Raw genomic sequence first — 24,883 nt, 5'->3', positions numbered from 1 at the left:
ACTATTTTATGTTTTGAAAGTATGCTTTTTTTATTACTTATGATGTTTCAAAAGTATCTGTACGCTTTATGACTATAAGCCTTGTCATCGCAATAGCGCCTTCAAATCTTATCGGATCCTAATGAAATTCTCTACGCTTATGACATAGGTATCTTGATCAAGTTTGAAGATGGGCTAAATCGTTGGATTAGTTTAGAAGTTTGCAACTTTTACGATTTTTCGAAAAAATCAGTTTCTCGCTATTAAATTTTATGTAGGTTACTGTGTTTATGTGCCTTATACATGATAATCTAATTTCATTGAATCTTTCTTGTAGTCATTAAAATTATCTTTTAATTTCACTACTGTTTTATTATTTAAAATTATGTCTTTTATTAATTTTGACGTTTCAAACGTGTATGCCCGGGAAAAAATGATTTTGCCTAATTATATATAATTATATATAAGACCTTATATATAATTAGATCTAAAAATTGGCCAGGTCTAATTATATATAATTTATATATAATTATATATAGGTTATATATGATTATATATAATACGTTATATATAATTAGATCTGAAAATTGGCCAGGTCTAATTATATATAATCATATATAAGTTATATATACTCATATATAATTAGATATGATTATGTATAATACATATATATCATATTTTATATATAATTAGATCCGAAAATTAGGCGGGTTTCATCATATATATGATTATGTGTAATTTATATACAATTACGTATGTTCATGTACGATTAATATTGAAGTATTCAGAGGGAAGTTTTTTTTTTAATTATACGTTTAATTATACATAAGTTTATTACTTTTTTAACAGACTGAAAAATATAATGTAACGCTTCGTAAATATTTTAAAATTATAATTTATAGTAAAATTGTAATCATTATTTCTGTAAATATACACCTAAAACTATAATGCATTTAACGAGTACTGATTATGAAATATCAATAAAGACCATAGAGCATCTAATATATTAAATAAGAAAAACTAAATATTAAATATATTCTATAAATAAAATATTAACTTATATATATATATATATATATATATATATATATATATATATATATATAAATAATTAATTTATATTTGATTATATATAGATTTAAAGATCTAAAATATAATAAAAATTACTATATATGGGTCTATATAGGTCAGGTCTAATCAGATCTAATCATATATAGACCCATGTACAACTATATATGGGTATATACTATTATATATATTCCATATACAATCATATATAATTAGGCAAAATCATTTTGTCCCGGGATATAATTAGATCTAATTATATATAAGGCTATATATACTTATATATAGGTCTATATATAACCATATATATTCTATATATAATCATATATAATTAGGCAAAATCATTTTTTTCCCGGTATAATTAGGTCTAATTATATATAAGGCTATATATACTTATATATAGGTCTATATATAACCATATATATTCTATATATAATCATATATAATTAGGCAAAATCATTTTTTTCCCGGTATAATTAGGTCTAATTATATATAAGACTATATATACTTATATATAGGTCTATATATAACCATATATATTCTATATATAATCAGGCAAAATCATTTTTTTCCCGGTATAATTAGGTCTAATTATATATAAGGCTATATATACTTATATATAGGCCTATATATAACCATATATAAGTATATATAATACCATATATAATTATATATATTCCATATATAATCATATATAATTATATATAATTAGGCAAAATCATTTTTTCCCGGGTGTATAACTTATTATGAATATAACGCACCTTTTTATAACAACGCAGCGCTCATAATATCTTATCGGATCTGAATAAAATTATGTAGACTCATTCTTTAGGCAATTATCTCGATCTTACAAGAAGATGAGCTGAATTCGTCGATTAATTAAAAAATTATTGGTGATTTGAATTTGTCAATTTTCAAGAAAAATCCTCTTCCGCCACTTAGCAGGTAAATTACCTTTAAACCAAACGTCATATTTTATTTCCATTAAAAACATTCTGAGTATGGATTAATAAGCTTTCGATTTTGCTCTTTACCGTATCATTTCAACTTTTTTTGCTAATCATCGATAACCTTGAAAACTTTGAAAAAATACCGAAAAAACATATCTGCGGTTTTAACCTCAGATAAATTTTGTATGATATGCCATGACGAAGTTCTGTTATATGTTGTCACTTATGGAATTTGGTTTAACCCGTCAGCGCTCCTGGTAAAAGCATTTTGCTCACAGGACACTATTCAAATTGAAGGATGTTACTGTAGCGCAAGCGAGACTCTAAAAAACATGAAAGTGATAAAGGATTAAATGGCACTATTATAATTTCATCGACCAATGTGTCTTTTGTTTTATACAAGGTTTCATAAGCATGTGTATAGTTGGCGTTATACGCCGATAACATCTCTACGGAGAGTCTATAACTTGTTTTGATTATCGTTTGATAATAAATTTTACTGCTCTTATGAAAATTCAAAATTTTGAGAACGTCTTTAGAGAAATCTACTTTCCATTCAGGCTGCCAGATGGAATTTATTTTTCTATACGTATCTCTTAAATTTGCATATTTCTATATGTAAAACATTTTTTAATATCCAATACAATGCATATAAATAAGAATTTTTAGTAGGCTAGATTTTTTTTTCGATTACTGTTCATTCAAACAATTATCGACTTCTATAAATTTCTTAGTTACGAACAATTGATTTATTTCTATTTTCCTTATTAGTTCATCTGTACAGTTAATAATTTTATGATAGTAACGAAAATAATTACAAAATCGTGATTTTTAAAAATATTCTAGAAATGTGTTTTCAATTTTCAAATTACTTTATTATTTACGACGGAAAAACGAGCGTATCACAAGACATCAGGAATTATATAATAATAATAAATAGCAAAACAATTAATTTTAACAAAAGTTCAGTATACTTTCATAACTTTAAGCTTAAGCATGAAAATATTTTTCACCATATTTGTACTGAAAGTTTAAATTCTTGTCCTGTTTCGCGGGAAAAAATTGTATTTTCCTCATAGAAAGAAACAAATGATAAAAATTAGCACATGTACCATTTTTCCCGGAAACAAAAGCGAGAATTTATACTTTCAGGCGCAGGTCTGATGAAAAATAGTGTACACACCACGGAGGAAGGTAAGTCATTTTTTCCGCGTGTTTGCTATCGTCGCCTTCGGCACGGGTAGGCAATGACTTTTGCGGATTGGGATGTCTTATTTTTCCTCTTTGGTGTGTTATATACCACTAAATGTACAGCTATTTATACTTAAAACCCAACAATTTTAACTTTTACAACAATAATAACAATCATACTAGTAATAATGATACATTAACTATTGATTATTGTAATTATTATTATTCTATAACTGTATTTTTTTGTTATTTACAAACGATATATACTCGCTAAATTATCATATTATCGTCGAGAGCACTGTTCGATTGATTGTCATACTCATAACACCACTGTCGAAAACATTATATTAAAAGCCCTAGCAGATCTGAATTACGGTATTTAGCAGAATTACCGTAATTTGCGGTGAATTACGGCATTTTACCGTAAATTACGGTAATTCTGCTAGGTACCTACATTACGGTAATTACCGTAACTTACCGTAATTCGAATCTGCTAGGGAGTTGACAATTATATAAATAAGATACCAAAATTTTTGCGGATGAAAAGAATTGATCCGATTCTTCGTAGACTAATTTAATACACGTATGAAATTATTAATGAAATTTGAGGATAACGAACCTTAGTCTTCATATTAATATTCATTTTTAGACATGCGATCATTTTGTAACATTGATTATCTATATATGAAATAAAATTTTGTTTTTATATATAAATTCTTGTAAATTCCAACATAGAGTAAAATATTTGATATTCTTATTAAATGAACTCAATCTTCGATGTGCTATCGAGTTCAACTGAAACTTATGTTGACGTATTGTTAATTATGTTCATTAATACCAACCCGATGAAAAAAGATTTTATACAATTGTATAAAATTATATACAAAAAATGGCCCGATCCAATTGTATACAACTGTATAGAAATTGTATATAATTCTATACAAATTGTATACAAGTCTATATAATTATATACAATTTTATACAAATTATATATAATTATATACAATTTTATACAAATTATATATAATTATATACAATTCTATATAATTGCAATATATAGAATTGTATATAATTATATAGAATCGTATACAATTTGTATAGAATTATATACAATTTCTATACAAATTGTATACAATTGGATCGGGCCATTTTTTCTATCCAATTATATATAGTCTATATATAATTATATATAGTCCATATATAATTGATATATAATTCTATACAATTATATAAAATCTTTTTTCATCGGGAACAAAAAAAAATTATATTATTCAAGAAATTTCGTTTCTAATTGACAATATGATACGCCATGAAACCGGCTATAATAATAATAAAGCATAATTACAGACAATTTATTTCGAAAAATTGATTTCTTTAAAATATGAATAATATTTTCAAGCAGATTCACAACTTAAAGCTGTTGTGAAAATGTTAACATACATTAACGTATGTTTATATATTGTTCATAAAATGTTTAATATTAATATCTACTTTAAGTGAATGTATTTAAAAGTCAACCATGCGTCGTATTTTTGAGAATTATTATCAAGAATTATTTGATTGCTTAATTAAAAAGATGAAAGTTCGTAGTCCACCATTTCAGAAAAAGGGATTTTTGTTAAGATTGTACTATTGTAAAAAATAAAAGCATGCGTAAATTCAATGTTTATTTTATGATAAAATTATAAACGAAATAAAATATAAATAATATTTGTAATGATTATAAACAGTAATTAAATTAAACATTTGTACTTTAGCAGTATAGAGCAGTCATTTGTAGAATTTCATCCAAATCGCTGTATATACGTATGTATAACCTCATATATATATATATATATATATATATATATATATATATATATATATACCATATATATACCATATTTTTAACGATTCTGCGATTTGGCTATACATCCATAATTTATTTTCATTATAATATTAATTATACAATGATAAGTTTTCACAGTAATAGAAACTATACAGCTATCAATTAATTTAATAAAAGAAGAAAATTATTTCAATTGTCTACATTATAAAAACGTTATAAAAATATTAATACAACATATTTGTGATAAAACAATTAAAAATATTAGCAGAATTTCAATATATTATGATAAATAGCACCCAGAAAAAGATTAAAAATAATAAAATAAAAATGAGACATTTTTTTTTTCATGTATCGCATAACATTCATTGTATAATAAATCCACTTCTATCAATAACAAAGTTTTTGGCCGTTTCAACGTTCTTTTTACTTTATACGCTTACTTTTTTGAAACTCCTATTAATATTTTGTCTTTACTATTCGAACTTTTATCCGCATAAATTTAAAAAAAGTAATCGAGACTAGAAATTTTGAATTATTGCAATTAATTTACTTTTTCGAAACTTGTGAAAGGTCACTAATTCCACTGACACATCATCATTCTATAATAATATTTTATAGTAATAACATAGAGAACATTATGACCATTATAATAGTAGATATATTAACTTTTTTATTATATTAATATCGATATAATAAGATCATTAAAATTTTTCTACTATATATATATGTTAATGTATATATGTACATATATATTTATTGTGATATGTTTATTCACCACTGGATGTGAGCATTTGATAATAAAATATTCCCTAGCCGTTGCAAGAAATGCATATGTTGTTACATATTAACATATTTTTAATATGTTAGATAATCAAAATAAAGGCCACAAGAGTATAAGTATTATTAAGTTTTACATAATGCGAGAGTTTTTTACTTTAATAAAGACCAAAAAATAGAAAATAATTATCCTCTAAGAATTGATGGAAACGATTAGTTTGAGAATTGAATATTTCATTGGCCATGTAAGAAGTTTTCTTTGAAAAAATGTAACAAGTATATGGGTCATTATTCCATGTCAAATCGACAAATTTTTTACCTGACCCCCTTTGATTTCGCTGAAAATTTTCTATCTTTTTTTACCCCCCGAAAGTTATTTTTCAGAATTTTTTCAAATTTTTTTTCCCGCCTCAAAAAAAGTTATGAATTTTTGAAAAAAACCGCTCTTTTATTTTTAAATTGCCAGAACTATTTCAAAAATTGACCGTTTGGGAACTTTTTTTTTTCAAAATTTTTGTTTTTAAATGTAGTTTTCGAAAAAAAATATGAAAAAATTTTCAGAATCCCAGATATATGAAATATTTTAGTTTTTTTGAAAAAACCGTAATTTTCTCAAAGTCCGACCGTTTTTTTTTTGCTCTAAAAATACTTCAACTAATTCTGCAATGATCCCCGTTAATCAAAAGATGTGACGACAATCGCTTCTAATTTTTTTTCTTGATTATAAAAAAATTTTTGTTGAATTTTTGCTGGTTTTATATAACTTTGTTATGAAATTTTTATTATTTCCTCGTGAAACCTCAAAAGTTGAAAAATAAAATTTTATTGGAGAATTTCAAGTGATTATCGTCCAAGAAATTGTTAGTTTTTTCAAAAAAGTAAAAAAAAAAGGACTTTTCATACTCTTAAATAAATTCACCGTCTCTTAACATCTTTAAATAAATTAAAAACATTTTTTTGTATGTTTTCAAATTATATTATCTTTTATTTAACATAATACTTGATTCTAAAATTCAACATTACACCTATTTTTATTATCTCTTTTTACTGGATGATTCCCTTCTTTTCTTCATCGTACTGTGATTTAAATATTTTTCTGATGAAGAAAACATCTTAACTTGCACCATACAATCTTCCAATGGTTTTTTGAAGTTGTCATGTTTGAGTACCAAAAAAAAACATCCATAAGAGTAAAAAAATAACGTCAATGAGAGAAAAAAATTATTTTTTTCTAAAAAATAACAATTTCTTGGACGATAATCACTTGAAATTCTCCAATAAAATTTTATTTTTCATCTTTTGAGGTTTCACGAGGAAATAATAAAAATTTCATAACAAAGTTATATAAAATCAGCAAAAATTCAACAAAAATTTTTTTATAATCAAGAAAAAAAATTAGAAGCGATTGTCGTCACATCTTTTAATTAACGGGGATCATTGCAGAATTAGCTGAAGTATTTTTAGAGCAAAAAAAAAAAAAAAAAAAACGGTCGGACTTTTAGAAAATTACGGTTTTTTCGAAAAAACTAAAATATTTCATATATCTGGGATTCTGAAAATTTTTTCATATTATTTTTCGAAAACTACATTTAAAAACAAAAATTTTGAAAAAAAAAAATTCCCAAACGGTCAATTTTTGAAAAAGTTCTGGCAATTTAAAAATAAAAGAGCGGTTTTTTTCAAAAATTCATAACTTTTTTTGAGTCGGGAAAAAAAATTTGAAAAAAATCTGAAAAATAACTTTCGGGGGGTAGAAAAAGATAGAAAATTTTCAGCGAAATCAAAGGGGGTCAGGTAAAAAATTTGTCGATTTGACATGGAATGACCCAAATATATAGATATACATAGTTTTGATCATTGTTTTTTAAAATAATGATTTAATTTTGTGAAAAGCATAAAGTTACTTCTTCTAATTCTTATATATACATACATTTTTTTAAGCTTTATGATTTTTTTCTAAGGTATTTCAAAAGTTAATTCGTAGTGTTATTTACCTTTCTTGAAATATATAGTTGACATAGCTATATTGTCAAAAAAAAATTGTTTCCAACTAGCCAATATTATTTTTTTTTTTAGAATTCTAATTTTCTCTACGATTTCCGAGGAGGAATTATTCAATATCAAAAAAGTAATTTCTGTAGTAAATAAAAATGACTTATGACAGTGATCGATGCATATAGAGGCTATTGATGAATGTATTTCTATCAATTATCTGATTTTCCGAGAAAAATAGTGTATTACACGGCTAGGGCACTAAAGTAAGAAATGTCTCAGACCACATGTAATTGTTGGCCGAGGCGAAGCCGAGGTCAACAAACATATGATCTGAGGCTTTCTTAATTACTGCCCAAGAAGTGCATACTATTTTTCACTTCGACGGAGGCAGAAAGCGGCAACTTCGTTTTTGCCAGAAAAAATTTATGCCAGATTATACATATAGCCGTATAATTATATACAGTCATACATACAAGTCAATATGGTTATGCATAAAATAAGATATAGTATGTATAATCATACATATATCATATATATCATAAATATATCTGACGATAGATAACTAGTGCGGGCTCACTCTTGAGTAAATACAGATTCATAAATGGCCAAATTCGCTAGATGGCGAGATATATGTATGCAGGTATATGATAAGATCAAACGATGTGTAGCCAGTATAGTTTTATATATCTGAGTGAGTAAAGATTGTAAGTAACATATGATTGCGTATATGCAATACACGAACGGACCTGATAACTCTGTTTGGTAAATCTCATGAAATCCAATAGATTCTCATTAATTCCAATAGAGATTTTATCAGAATTAATAAGTTTTATGAGAAGTGCTTTATTTAAATATAGGGCCTTATACATCTAGCTATACGAAGTTATCGGATTTTTCAAGCAGGGAATGTCCGGTATAGCGTTATAAATGAAAAGATTCAATCGTATCTAGGTGGTATGATAGGAGCATTTTCTGTGTTGGATATATCATCTCAACCATATAAGTATATCATCGTCCTAAAACTATGAAATTCCATTAATGTCAAGTAATATTGCCAGTGGATTAAAAATTCGACTAACCACGACATTTTTAACAATTTTTTCAATCCTAACTGTTGAAATGAAATTTTTAATAATATTATAACTTTTATGGAATATTTTTTTAACTTTTGAGAATTCAAGGAAAACATCAATAGTTGACTTAATACTATTAAAATATGCTTAAAAAACTTTTGAACTAATTAACCAGTTGCTTTTTGCGGCTATCAAAAGAGCTTGTCAGCAGTCAACTATCCTATGAGCTCTAGATCATTCTATTCAATAGACGCTGAAAAAATTAAGAAATACGGAAAAAGAAGTTTTATTTTTTGGTTTTTTCAAAATTTTTCAGAAAAGACTTTAAGAATCTAGACCAAAATCGAATAACTTCTAGAAACTTGTCGTTTGTTGCAAAAAAACATCTCAATTGGTTATTTTGTTCTAGAGATATCGTTGGAAAAAGAAATGGTAAGAAACGGTTTTTTCGATAATACTTTATAGCATTTATAAATGCGTAAATTAAAAAATTTCATGAAACTATAAAATTTTATGAATCATTATCAAACCAATTTTTTCTCAATAATGTCACGTTATTTGGTCGTATCTAAATTATTTCACTAAATTTTGATTCACGCACCCGCGCACCGGTATTCTGTATAACTCAAAAATATAATCACAACAATGTTTTCGAACTCCTCAAGCTCGAAAATGATGAGAAGTTCTGAAGCTGGCTTGCAGGATCAACCGTTTTCCAGATTTTTTTTATACTTTTAAACGTTCAAATTCGTTTATAGTTGAGTCTGCAAAAGAAAAGGCTATTCTCCCTCCATTTTTCTACAATTGAGTCATCACTGCGCATACGCGTTAGTGTAAAGTCGTGGACTCTATCATAGTTAAATAGTGGGAGAAAAGCCCATTCTTTTGCAGACTCAACTATGGAGTAGTTTTTATGCCACCTATAGTGTGTGCTATTGCTTGCTTGTTAGATCCATATGGGATGGATATTTTCGAACGTTCATAAATTTGTTACTAATCAGTGACAAAATTATTTTATTTCTGTTTAATTTATAATTGTTTTGCCTACATTTTATTAGTTTTCGGAAAGATTCTATCAAAAGCTATTTGAAATGTACGTGAAAATGTGACTTCTTTTAGGTTAATCCGACTTACTTTATGTCAGTTACGTGCACTTTGATTATTGATATCTCGCTTCACAATCGGTTAATAATTCTGATTTTTCAAAATTTAATTCTAGATATCTATCTTAATATCACATTTCGATTTCACAAAATTCTACTGATAAGGCCTATATCACAACTATCTCAAAAAAATTTCGTCATTGTGTTACGTTTTGGAGTATACAATAGTCAAAGATTTTTAAATCTTTTTTCAATGATTTTGTTTTACACTGGCTTCATGAAACACATATTACTATCTTTTAGATGATTCCCTAACGGACCCAAATTACGGTAAATTACGGTAAACCCACCGTAAATTATGGTAATTCACCGTAAAATGCCGATTTACCGTAAATTACGGTGGATCTACCGTAAATTACGGTAATTCGGTAATCCACCCGAATTTTTTACGGTAGATTTATCGTATTCGACGGTAAATTTACGGTATACCCGCCGTAATTTACGGTAATCCACGGTAAAGTACCGATTTACCGTAAATTACGGTGGATTTACCGTAATTTACTGTAAATCTACTCGAATTTCACAGTATTCTACGGTAGATTTACGGTAAAATTACCGTAAATTTACGGTAAATCAGGTCTGCTAGGGTTCTATTTAAGAGATTTTTCTTTTCCGTGTAGATCAAATCATATATTACCTCATATCCAACCAGACATTATCAGGCCTAAGCACTTATGGATATGTATCTGTATTTACTCGGATGTAAGCTTATACTAGTTATGTATCCCCAAAACTAATTATATATTCTATATACATATATTCATGGTTGAACTTAGATATGATTATGTATGATCATATGTAGTTCTATATATGATTATATATGACCATATGAAATTTTAGATACTACTATATGTCATGATACATGTTATTATACATGATTAGGCAACATTTATTTTCTCGCGAGTTTCCGTTAACTCTTCAGAAATTCGAAAACGTCACGCTTAATCAACAGATAAAAGTGTGCGGCAATCAATATACAATCAATAATTTCCAAGTAGTATTTTAGCTATGAAACTAAATGTTGGACTACTATAATTTCAAGTTAATACTATTATATTGAGTTTTATAAAATCAAAATTAAAAAATAAATAAGTCCCTATTTCTGCTTAAAAAAGCCGATAGATTCTTATAGTTGTATGTATAAGGCCTATACTTAACTATAGCACTTCTCATAGAATTCATTTATTCTTATAACATATGGCTCATTGATAAAATTACTTATGCAAATCTTGAGCAAAACTTGAGCCAGAAATTTATTAAAAAAATCCACATGCATTTCTTACGCCAGATTTGCTCAAGAATCGATATGAAACTATCTCTGTCACTTTACCGGTTTCTTTGGCCTACGATATATACTTAGCACTTGTTGAGCAAATCTGGTACAAGCCATGCGTATCTTTGATAAATTTCTGGCGCAAGTTTTGCTCAAAAAATGCGTAAATAATTTTATCACCAAGCCATATGTTAGTTTTCACAATTCTTTAGATGTAATGTAACTAAAGTTTTTTCGTAAGTTTTGTATTTGTCATGAAGTATAAAAGTAATAGACAACCTAGAGTGTCAATAAATTTTTTTTTGTAATACCAACCGCGAAAGTTAGATTTTCGAGCTATACTTTGTCTGAGTAAAGTATGTGATTCCCGACCAACTATAGTTTAGTTACTTTTCCTAGCACACGTGTGGAAAAGTAACTCCTCTCTCTCTCTCTATGTGTCTCTGAATTCCCACACGTCCATGTCCAAATGCTGCAGAGTATGAGAATTTCTTTTACTTTCACAATCACTCGCTAGGTGGCATGAAAATCGGATAGACGTTAGCAGTTGATTTATGTAAACACCCCGATCCTTATTTGATTAAATTGAATTTTTAATAATGAAAATTTTGAGATATTTTTTCTTTCAAATCTAACGTCCGCCGTTGATATGACAAAAAATTTTGTTCGATACGTTATGTTCAAAGGTAGAAATTCCGAATAATTAGGAGTATCCTAACTCGTTTGAAATTGTGAGATATTCTCAACAGACCTCGGACATAACATACGGTCTAAGTGCGCTCGCCTTTATAACAACGTCCTTGGTCTGTTGAGAATGCGCCACAATATCAGACATCTGACGTCACTCCTAGCCTGTCAAAACCCCTACCTTTGCACATGAGTATCGAAAATAACCATTTCACGAAAGAAATTTTTTTATATTGATATTCCTCATTACCATTTATTTTATTGACTTTCGTTATTTCGGTCTTTTGCACGACTCATGAGGCGAAGCGTGCGAGTGTGCTTTACGATCGAATAATTTTTTTCGCCCCACTTTGGCAATAATTTATTTCTAATTTATTAATAATTCAAAAATATAGATGATGTCTTCTCTCTTTCACTGCAAAACTATGAAAAATGAATTAAGTAGTTTCTGACCCAACCAGCAGTAGTGGTATCAGAAAAAGTTATGATCAAATATTTATTTTGATCATATATATTTTTTTGAATTTTTTTTTGCTTCAAAAAAAAAATTTTTTTTAAAAAGATTAAATTCTTATAGAAATCGAATTAATCAATTCCGTCAAACAAATATTTTCCTATTTTTCAGTTTTTATTATCGTAACGAAATAATTTAGTAGTACCTATTCATCATTGAAATATGATCAAGATGTTTAACGGAGTCCAATTCATTATACTTATCATCCTAATGGCCTTTTAACTCAACTAATTTTATTTTTTTTTCTTTAAAAAATATTTTAAGATTGATAAAAATTTTCTTCATTGAATAATTCAATAAACTATTAAGTATAACATTAAGAATTGAAAAACTTTCAACGAAAACAAAAATAATTTTTTCTGGTATTGCACATTTAATTTTATAATTGGAACTTGCACAAACTGTTGATTTCAAATTTCCAATTACATATATGTATATATATAGATACATATGAATTTTCCGCACTATTTGAAGTAAATAATTAAGAAATCGTGATTTTTTACTTGAATATAAATTATAAAATTTAATTATCTAATTAACTAAATCAAACAGAAAAAGTGTGCATGAAATATATTCGTCAATATCAAATCCCTTGCAACAATTTCAAAAACAATAAAGTAAGTATAGTCAATAGTTTATATTTAATGATGAAAAAAACTCATTTTCATACAAAATCAAATAACAAACAAGTTTGCTTCAATATCAATGACATTTCTTATACAAGTAAAGTGATAACATTTATTTGGAATATTTCAGTGTTTTAATGATTTTGTTTTTCCAGATTTATTTATCATATACTGGATAACGACATGATTGCGCTTTTCTGAGCAAACGAATAGTTGCGCATGGTATTTTACAATTTTATACAATCATTTGCTAAAATGTCAATAATTGATTATTATTAATAGCAATAATTATTTTTAATGTTTAGAAAATGAAAACCTGAGAGATATGTATTTTCTTTTCATTCTGCCCAACATTGAGATAAAATCTATCGTTTCATTCTATCTCAAGTAATAAAAATAGATTGCATAGAATGAGATACGTAGCACATGCAGTTACAAAGATTTTGTAATAGTTTTAAATCTATATATATTATTTATATATATTAATTATATACTGTTTTCAACATATACTCTTAGTTTAAACTATACGTTTATCTACTATAGTTGTGTCGCATTCATAATTCAATAACTTTATAATTCAATTTCACTTATAGTCATTCTCACTATCAAAGCGTTTACTTTATCGAATCGAAAAATATGATTGTAATAAATAATGAGTAAATTGAATATCCCGTATCATTCATCACTTTGAGCAAGCAAAAGTTTCAAAAAAGAAGATAACTTTTCAATGAAGTTTAGAAGTCAATACTTTAAGTAAAAGTACATCGAAGAAATAAAATAACAATTACATTTGTTTATACTCGTTCATTGTAGATCTTCCTCGCACTTCGGAATGTCGAATATTTCAGCGAATAACGGTGGTAATTTGAGCTTTGTCCAGTTTCTTCGAAACCAATCAAGTAAGTTAGCATGCCGTGAACCGAGGGCTCTCAATTCCGGTATCCTTTGAGTTATACTAATTGTTGGTAAACATCCACTGACTGGAATAATATCATTTGATAAAGAATGACTTCTACTACTTTGAATTTGCAATCCTTCCAATAAACGATCTTGTAATTTTTGCACAGCCTTAACATCATTGAGCCCATTTCTTTCGCTTAATAAGACAGCACCAGAGAACAATCCGAGCTCAGCATCTGATAACTGATAAGCGTTCAGAGATGCAGTGAACTGCAGTAATGCAGCGACGAAATCCGGCTAAAATTTACAATAAATAAATTATATACCATTTTAACTTAACATTTGATTAAGAATTAAGGTTATCAGCAGTGTTAAAACTGGAATTACATTTACTAGTAAAATTCCAAAGTTTAAAGAAGGCGAAATAAGTATTGCAATTTACTTGACTATACAGGGCACTAAGATAAGAAGTTGCTTGAACTAATTTCTTAAATTTTCTTTTGTCATTTATAGAAATGGATCGGACATTTGTATACTTTGTATGATTACATTTTGCAACGGCTACGATTGTACAGATGACTTGAATAAAGACTCTCATATCGTCATGAAAGTTCGGGTGATGGGAGTGAGCTTGAGTTAAAGCATGTGTAGCGAGTAATTGTTGGTGTAAGTGGTTAGCATTTGGTAAGTGTGAGTAAGAGTATGCAAAGCGTGTCTTGTAGTTAAGTATTGGGTACGTGTCAGTATGGGTTCGTATTGTTGTGTTTAATGTGGAGTTAAGTTTACAGTACATGTATGATACGGCTAGGAATAATAGAGTTTTGGAATACGATTAAGTTGTGTGTATCGGTAAGAGCAGTCCCATATGGGAACTCTTGCTGAGTCACGGATAATAACCAAGGTAACAAGTCTCCCAACTGGTGATGACGCCTGGATCTAGAGCTAAGCTCTTTAGGTGACGTAGTGACCGCGGAGGTATGGATACGGATATTTATGTGTGGCAGGCCTCGTTCGCGATGCTCGAGGAAGCCAAATTTGACACTAACTCTGTGGGGCCCATTAGGAGTGGCAATTCAGAAAGGCCTATAAAGCTACGTCTTAGGTGTGGGAGTGGGCAAGTGTGCGAATGAATAGAGAATAAAAAATGCGAGAGCGCATGTTAAAGGCGTGAGTAAAAGAATAAGAGAGGGAAAATTAAGTAAACTAGTGTGGTGTGAGATGAAGAGGTAGAGAGTTGAGTTTCGGAACTGCTGGTAAGTAGTAGCTAGTCTGTGATTTGCTGTGACAGAGTCACGAGCTGATACCGAGTGCTAGAGATAAAAATTATCTGGACGGAGTATGACACTCTAGTTGCTGTGCTCAGGGAGCCCGCGTGCTGATGTATTTTGAATCCTGAATTGAATCTACAGAAATTCCCGACCTTTATTGAATAATTTAATATTATTTATGAAAATTGTTACCGCAACTTCTGTAAGCTTATTATTCTGGTGTGATTTTGTTGATACGTCATGTGTGTCGTCTGACTGGAAACTCTACTGTAATAACCAGGTATTCATTCTTAAATCGGATGTCTAATGGATGCTATACTACGGACTACTAGGTCCTCTGAGTCATGTCCGATTATTTCATTCACGTCTATTGTCGATTCTTGATTTTATTTAATTTTATAGATTAGTTTACGAACATTCTTTCAACCTGAACATACCTCGACCCTTTTTTCATAATTTGAGAAAACTGAGCGCATCGAGACGTGTGACTATCACCGTTTATTTTGTTTATCTTCGAAGGATATAGATGTTAGGTTTTCAAAATACAGTTACGGTTATACAGGACGGTTGCAGATAGCGAAAAATAGATGGCGCCCGTCAAGATCTGAATGTGGCGGCTCAGTCGCCTTGCTCACGCCACAGCGGTTTACCGCCGTACCGACATTCGCCTCGACGCCACTAACGATGAGAGGAAAAACTATCACCTAGTCGATACATGAGTACCTGAATAATAATAATCATAATAATAATAATAATCCATATATGTATAGACGCTCCAGCTGCAGTTCACGCATAGAGATTATTTATTCAAATATATTGTTTAAATTAAGTGTTATTAATAATAAAGTTTATTAGACCACGAATTACTGATCACCTTTTTTTATTTATTAGTAGAAGTGACCTAACCCACTAAATTTGGTGACCCCGACGTGATCAAAAGTGGTCTAGCAAGACGTTCGCGCTAAAAAAGTTTTAACCTAAAAAAAAAACGACGCCAACGGCTCGTGAAATAGCGAATAAAAAAAATAAATAATTTAAATAGATAAATACAACAGGCATGATGCCACTGGATCGCAGCCCTACAAGAAATATTAATTTCTTGGGTTTTGACAATGATGGAAACCTGGCTCAGAAAGAGGACAACGCATTCGGTGGTTTCTTTCAAAATACAACGCTACTTGACAATCAGATTATACCAACTACTCAGCCTTCAACGACAAACACAGGTACCATACCAAAAACATCATTCACTCCGTCATCAGGTAATCAAGGATTGCAACATCAAACATTCAGTCAGCAGATAAGTAATTCAAACTTAGGTAATCCAATCTCTTCTGTCACACTCGAGCAACTTCTCACAGGTATTGCACGCACAGCTCAACAAAATATGCAAATCACAACTATAAAACCAAAATTACCGCCTTTCAACGAAGCAAGACCTGATCTATGGTTTATCATGGTTGAAGCGGAATTCAACACCACCAACATCCAAGATGACCAGGTAAAATATCTCAACGTCATTCGTGCACTAGAACCTGACATCATTGAACAACTCGCCGACGTCGTTCGCCATGAACCCGAAGCAGATATGTACAAAACTACAAAAAATGCAATCCTCTCACGTCTCTCTGATTCCAGGCAGAATCAATTAATAAAATTACTCAAGGAACTCACTCTTGATGGAAAAAAACCGTCTCAGCTTCTACGTAAGATGCGCGAGCTCGCTGATGACGGCATTGACGACAAAGTACTTCAACAAATGTGGCTGGATCGACTTCCTGCTCAGATTAGACCACATTTAATCACTACCGACAAGCTGGGACTTGATACAATAGCTGAGTTTGCAGACCGTTTCGTCGATGTTCTTGGGACCAATCCACAAGTTTCGGCCACCTCAACGCGTCCATTCTCATAAAGTAACACGAGCAGCTACGAAGCAAAACTCGTTTTGCAAAAGGTCGCAGGTCAAGAAACAGGTCAGCTACCCCCACTCGTAACGGTATTTGCTATTACGAGCTTAAATTTGGTGCAGAAGCTCGCAAGTGCACATTGCTCTGCAAGCTCTCTGCTACCTTGAAGCCTGCCAGTCAGACCGAAAAATAACGTCGCTGTCATCGATTGGAGCGGTCGGTGACAGCACATCATCACAATCTCAAGAGCTCCGTCTACACATATTCGATAGTATAACACAGCAAAATTTTCTCATTGATTCTGGTTCGGTTGTCTCGATACTGCCTGCTAGCAAGTTTCGCAATAATCGTAATCTAGATTCTCTCACACTTTACGCAGCAAATTCATCTGAAATAACTACATACGGTACAACTACGATTAAACTAAATCTAAATCTACGGCGAGATTTCTCGTGGTCCTTCATAATTGCTGATGTATTAAAACCAATTTTATGCGCAGATTTTCTAACACATTACAATCTGTTAATCGACCTCGGAAACCGTCAGCTCATAGACACAGTCACTCAACTGTCCACAAAAGGTGATACGATAGCAGCGAAACACTACAATATTTCCACGATCAGCAATGACATACCTCCTAAATACGCAAAACTACTGGAGCAATACATCGAGATCACAAAGCCACTCAAGAGATCGTGTATTAATAAGAAAGAATATGCATACCGAATTATCACACACGGTCCACTACCAACAGCAGACTTGCCGGTGAAAAAGCAGCAGCAGCTAAACAACAGATCAATGAACTCCTCGACACTGGCATCATCAGACCATCGAGCAGCAAATACGTTAGTCCAATCCACATGGTTCGCAAAAAAGAAGGTACTTGGAGAATGTGCGGCGATTATCGACCTTTCAACACTATCACTGAACGAGACAATTACCCACCGCCTCACATAAATGATTGATTTCCACGCCTAGCGGGGAAAAAATTTTTTTCCAAGCTTGACGCAGAAAAAGCGTACGTAGGAATACCAATGCATCCTGACGAAATTGAAAAAACCGCAATCACAACACCCTGGGGACTCTACGAATATCTAGGCATGCCTTTTGGGCTAAAAGACGCGTCAGCTACTTATCAGCGCTACGGTGACTCCATCATCCGCGATCTCGATTTCGTATTCTTGTACGTCGATGATTTTTTAATATTCTCGGACAATGAAGAAGAGCATGAAGAGCATCTGCGACTTCTCTTCGGAAGACTCAAACAACACAACATAATAATTAACCTGAAGAAATGTGTTTTTTCTCAACCAAAGATTGACTTCTTGGGTTTTACAATCAGTGCAGAGGGTTACACACCAAATCAGACTGAGTGGAAGCCATCATCAACTATCCCAAACCGGAAACCATCGTCGAGCTTCGCAGATTTCTCGGCATGGTAAATTACTACCGTCAAAACATACCTGATGCAGCTCACTTACTACCTCTCAATAGCTACCTCAAGGAGTCGATAAAAAATGACAAAATAAAAATTGTCTAGACTCCTGAAGCGGAAGAGGCGTTCAACAAGTGTAAACAGCAACTAGCATCAACAACACTTCTGACTTTTCCATCAACAACAGCCCTGTTGGCTCTCACTACTGACGCATCATCAACAGCCATCGAAGCAAAACTTAAGCAGCTGGAAAACGAGACGTGGAAGCCTATTGGGTTTTTCTCACGTAAACTCAGCCAAACTGAAACTCGCTACAGCACGTACAATCGAGAACTACTCGCCGACTTCGCTGCAGCTAAATTTTTTCGTCACCTGCTAGACTGTCGCAAATTTTTTATCCGTACCGATCACAAACCTCTTATCTACGCGTTTAAACAGAAGTTGGACAAAGCTTCCGAGCGGCAAACACGTGAACTCGAATACATTTCACAATTTACGACAGACGATGTCTACGTAAAAGGTGAAGACAACACCGTCGCAGATGCACTCTCACGCATCAATGCAATTGATATGCCATCAATTCTGACTCTACAAGAGATACATCAAGCTCAGCGAAATGACGAAGAATTAGAGAACCTGGTTCAAAATTCGACGTCATTAAACCTTCAAGAAATTACAATCGAAGGAGTAAAAATCTACTGCGACGTAACCTCTAACATAGACTTTAAGAAGAACAGCATTTAACGTAGTACATGGTCCATCGCATTCTGGTGGAAAGACAACATCAAGAAACCTACGTGAAAGATACATCTGGGCTGGTGTCCGTAAAGACGCGATAAAATGGTCTCGTGAGTGCATCGCATGTCAAAGAACCAAAATACATCGTCACAACAGAATTAAGCCGAACCACCTAGATGTTCCAGACAACAGATTCAACCATATACACTTTGATATCATCTTTTTACCCAAAGTTGGTGACTTTCAATCCTGTCTGACAATGATTGATCGTTTCACTCGCTGGCCAGTTGCTGTACCGATCAAAGACATGACTGTGGAGACTGTAGTGACGGTTCTATTTGATCACTGGATAGCACACTATGGAACTCCCATTGAAATCACCACAGAACAAGGCACACAGTTCGAATCAGCTTTATTCTCAGCTCTAGCTAAACTTGTCGGCGTCAGTAAAACTCGTACCACGCCGCATCATCCACAGTCCAACGGCATAGCAGAGCGAATGCATCGCACTTTAAAAACTGCTCTGATGTGCTCACCAATACCCTGAAGGGAAATTTTATCAACTGTGCTACTGGGACTCCGTGCTAATTTTAAAGAAGACATTCAAGCAACTCCAGCTGAGCTTCTCTATGGAACTTGTCTACGTATTCCTGGAGAATTTTTTGTAACGGCCGAACTACCAGCGGATCCTCAGATATTCGTCGAAAAGCACCGAGAATACGTAGGTGGACTCAAACCCACAAACACGGCTCATCATAATAAAGCTCGTATTTTCATTCTCAAGAATCTTGACACATGTTCACACGCCTTCGTACGCTGTGATCATGTCAAGGCACCACTTGAAGCGCCATACATTGGGCCTTATAAAATAATTGAACGAATCACTGATTGTGTGTACAAGCTGGACATCAACGGAGAGGAGAAGAACATATTAATTGAATGCCTGAAACCTGCTTATATTTCTAAAAACGACGACGACTTTCCACCCGAGTTTGAAACCTCAACTTCACAAGCTAGTCAACCGCAATTACATCACTGGGGTTCCGTCATGAACAGACCTCAGCGTACGTATAAACGCAAAGTAAAATTCAAAATTCCCACGAAAACTCACTCAGGGGGGAGTGGTTGTGGCGGCACAGTCACCTCGCTCACGCCACAGCGGTTTACCACCGTACCGATATTCGCCTCGACGCCACCAACGATGAGAGGAAAAACTATCACCTAGTCGATACATGAGTACCTAAATAATAATAATAATAATAATAATAATAATAATAATGGTGACACGACCGATGATCCGAGGACAATTGATCCGCGACAATTATTACCAACGCCGGTAAGTCAATTGTATTATCATTTGTTGCATCGGCTATCGCTGGACCCTCGGTAGAGTTGATCGCGATAAATAATTGAACCTAAGTTATTGTTATAATAATAAGTTGAGTATATTCGGCGTGTGTCCCAGAGTTTGGTATAAGTGCGTAGACGCGTCAAATAAATTCCTTAGTGGATTATAGACAACGATAGCATATTTGACTCCTTGTCTTACAATAGTATTTAAAATATTATTTCTCTGGATAAAATTTATTTTGTAATTTGATGGTATGCAACCCAGTGTTGCCAAATATATTTTGAGTTCCCACGTCTTTCTCTCCCCAGAGTAAATAATATAAAATAAAGAAAAGATTAGTATTTTTATGTATATAAATTTTATATTGAGTTCATAGAGTAAAAATTTGTAATTTGTAATTTGAATCCCCAGTGGATAATTTAATTGATTTCATTTTTATTATTATTATTTGACTGTAATGAGTATATTATTATTTGTTGGAACTTACTATAAAGAATTAATGTATGGTAAATAAAATTTGGTATTGTAATATTTCGTTGGATTTATATTTCTAAATATATTTAAATTAAATAATATGAAAGAAAGATTCCAGTAATAGCCAACATTTGTTTGTTTATTTCGTGGATATATTATAGTAATAATTATTCTTTATTTATTATATTCATTATATTTAGTTGGTTATGGTTATTACACGCATTTTATCGACGGATCAATCGTCGCAAGGATCAATTGTCGCGGATTAATTGTCGCGGATCAATTGTCCTCGGATCATCGTTCGTGTCACCGTTGGTTATATTTTTGGCTTATTTCCGCTTAGTGCATACATTCTCGCTCGAAATTTAGTCCCGTGATCTCTCCCCTGATTTTTTATTATTTTTGTCCGTTTTGTAAAAACTCAAAAGCGCGCCGACTGGATGTAGTTAGCCACCAATTTTCCTGATTGTTCGGCTGGTAGCGGGGCTCTCATGCTGGCTTGACACGACTATGAGCGAGAAATTGTATGTGCCGGGCCCAAATAGCGAGTGACCCGGCACTATTCTGACCTTGAAGTCAGTAGCGAGTTCGGCAGCTCCCGAATGGAGCGGAATTGCACGAAGCTTGAACCCGACTGCCAGGTTAAATACTTCCACACATTGACCCACATGTTCTGCTAGACCTTAGCCGGATTTTCAGCATACGTAAGCTACTGAACAATTGTGCCTGCTTAGCACGAACGAATGGCTTGTGTTTTTAAACGGGCACGGATTTTGTAGAAATGAGACATTTTTTGCCCGTGCACCATGAATGGGTAGCCCCTTTTTCTAAACGAGTGCCGTTATGTAAGCAGCTCAAGAATCGTGGCCGTTTGCTATAAATTAGGGGTCGTTATTTATCAGTCGGGCACGGACATTATAGTAAAAAGAAATTTTTTTTTCTGTGTAGCTTTAAGCCCCGAATTATCGGAGCACCTAAAGGCTCGGAAAGTAGAAAAATCATCAGAGATTGAACAAGTAGATAAGAGCTTGATCGAAACTAAATGGTAACAAGTGGCGGAAACGCATTTTAAGGTATTGGGGAGAAGTTGCATCCCACCATTCATTACGATGCAACCTGATTGCAAGTGCAGGAAAACTGGTATCACGGGGGGCCCCTCAAGTGCCATTATACTGTGATTTGGTTTGAATAATTAGAGTGTGACTTGCTCGGCAAAGTAGAAAATCTACCAGGGGATGAACAAGCGGATAATTGCTTGCTGAGAACTCGAAAGAAACAGGTGGAGGAAGCCCTTTACCTAGGGTATAGGAAGAACTTGCACTCCACCATTAATCCTACGCAAGCATGTTGACCAGAGCTGGGAGTCTGGTACCACGGGGGGCCTGTCCAAGCCCACTGTGACCAGAGTCTTTTTATTTCCCGAGATGGGAGCAGTGTTTGGCCCGAGAGAGGTAGTACTCGTGGTGGCTGTGGTTAGATACCACGCGCAATGAGGATTTTTGATTATACCTTCGGTTGATGTCCACCTTAGTCGTTTCGACTAAGAGTGTCGTTTGGGTAGAAGATGGGGATGTCCCCAACACGTGTATGCCCAAAAGGGTGAGGAAACGGCTTTCGGTCGGCGGAGGTGGACTTGGTCTCGTTGCATTAATTAATTATCACGGAGGGCCTTTCCAAGCCCACTTTGACTAGAGTCTCTTCGGTTCCTGAGATGGTAGTAGTGTTTGACCCAGGAGAGTTATGGACTCATGATGGCTGTGGTTAAATACTACGGGCGGTGAGAATTTTTGATTATACCTCCATTCAATATCCATCTTTAGACGTCACTCGATTATATTTTTCGAGTAGTAGTATCATCAGGGGCGGGGGTAGTGATGCCTTGGAACTTGTATATGCCTAAAAGGGTTAGGTAACGGCCTTAAGAAATATTGAACATCATTGGTCTTTTATATACCTATGTATTGGTATGTTTCTATGATTGTACGACGTTCAGCCTTTGGCTGCGTTTGGTCGCTGTTAGCCAGCTGATAAATATGTTTACGCATGCGTTGTATGTTTCTCATCGGACAATACCGCGAAAGATCGAACATGAAAATTCAAGTAACTAAAAGTACTAATAAAAATAAAAAAATAATAAAACTAATAGCATTTATTATTTTTCAATTATTCATTGAATTTTAGTCCCTTCGATAGGATACTTAAATAATAAATTATTTTATATTTTGAGTGGCGTTATGAGGCGTGCACGTTTGGATTTCCCAAGCTTTTTATTTCTGCTTGACTCTATGCGTTTTTTCTTGAATAATTGTAAACAAAAAATTAATTGCTGTTTATTTTTCAATGATTTTGATTTTTTGAATTATCGTAGATGACGAGGAGACACAACTTTTTTCGAGATTGATGAGCTCAAAGGCATCAATGTACTCAATAACATTTTTGAGAGTAAAGAGATCGAAAATGTATTTGCAATAATATTGAGCTCAAAAAGCTCGATAATAGAGGGAATTTTAAGAGCTGGCTTGCAGTATCAACTACTTTATAAATTTTTTTGAAAGACTACCTGGTAGACGATTGTTATACTACCAAACCTAAGACCAAAGATACCTTAATGCAGACTATTAGAAAATTAAATGCTTGTATTTTATCATTTAAAATTAAAGGGCTAGTTTCTAATTTTTGAAAATGCTTTGGTAATTATGCGAATATCAAATAAGAAATTGTCTTAAATATTTATTCTAACAATTAATATTGCACTTCAAGTTAATTGTTATTGATTTCGGGATGAATTTATTATTTTCATTTAATATTGTTCAATTATCACGTGAATTGCTCTAAAAAAATGTGTCGAGCTTATTGAATTGAAAACTGTGGTTAATGATTTTTTTTTTATTTAAGAAAAAAAATGTAATATTTTAATTTTGGCAACTTCCTACTTGTCACCCTGTAAATTACTTTAGATCAATTACATTAGGGTGAATTCGAGAACCTACTACATAAGTTTCATGACCCTTACTAATTTTATTTTTCTTACCTCATACATCAGTTCGATTTGTTGTCTAGTAATGTAAGTTCCATCTTCGAATGTCATTGAAGTATCAGTAGTCATTTTAGAAATATGACACAGCCACACTTCAAAGAATCCAACTTTGATGAGAATTAATTGATCATCTTGAGTAAGCTCACAAAAGCCTGGCACACGCTTAGCAAATTCTACAACCCTTTGTACTGAGGGCGTTACTTGAGCAGCAAATTGTTGCCAAAGCCAAATTCGTTGACATTCCACGGTCTCCGCAGTAGAAGATGCTGCTTCGGGATCTTCCGGACTTGTCGGCTGAGAAATAAAAACAAAACGTTCGTTTAAAACAAAAATTATAAAATTACAAATTATTGTTTGAAGTGAATAAATTTTATCTTGCTTTAATCAATCATCGCATATTTCATTATTAATTCATTTGCATCGATATTTTGATAAAGAAATTAAAGTTGATAAATGAGTATTTTTAGTAGTTCAATATAATGATTGAAAAATCGTGTGTTTATTCCACTCAAATTCGTCAACGTAATGTTTGATTTCTTATTCATTGAAGTCAGTATAATATAATATATGAAGCTCAACTATCAATTAACCACCCGGTCAACAACCGGGTATCCGGGTATCAATTTTAGTTCCCAAGATAGAATTTATT

At 32.2% G+C, this 24,883-nt stretch overlaps 2 protein-coding genes across 6 annotated transcripts in view; one reads left to right on the top strand and one right to left on the bottom strand.

Moving 5' to 3' along the window:
• LOC130672627 (uncharacterized) overlaps positions 1-24,883 on the top strand; it is a 167,616-nt gene that overhangs the window by 4,606 nt on the left and 138,127 nt on the right. The window lies entirely within an intron of this gene.
• Positions 1,544-24,883, bottom strand: part of LOC130672624 (ecdysone-induced protein 78C) — a 119,125-nt gene continuing 95,785 nt past the window's right edge. For 3 of the 5 annotated variants that reach the window (XM_057477266.1, XM_057477264.1, XM_057477267.1), the window contains 2 exons: positions 24,229-24,528; positions 4,416-14,318 (listed from right to left, as the gene is read on the bottom strand). In XM_057477266.1, the coding sequence (XP_057333249.1) occupies positions 13,926-14,318; positions 24,229-24,528 (693 nt within the window). In that variant the 3' untranslated portion in view covers positions 4,416-13,925. Of the gene's footprint in view, positions 2,318-4,415; positions 14,319-24,228; positions 24,529-24,883 lie in introns of those variants that run through there. The other 2 variants (XR_008990747.1, XM_057477265.1) reach the window with 2 other exon arrangements.

This window comes from Microplitis mediator, chromosome 8, assembly GCF_029852145.1.
Source record: "Microplitis mediator isolate UGA2020A chromosome 8, iyMicMedi2.1, whole genome shotgun sequence".
Lineage (NCBI taxonomy): Eukaryota > Metazoa > Arthropoda > Insecta > Hymenoptera > Braconidae > Microplitis > Microplitis mediator.
This window is presented reverse-complemented; position numbering and strand designations above follow the sequence as displayed.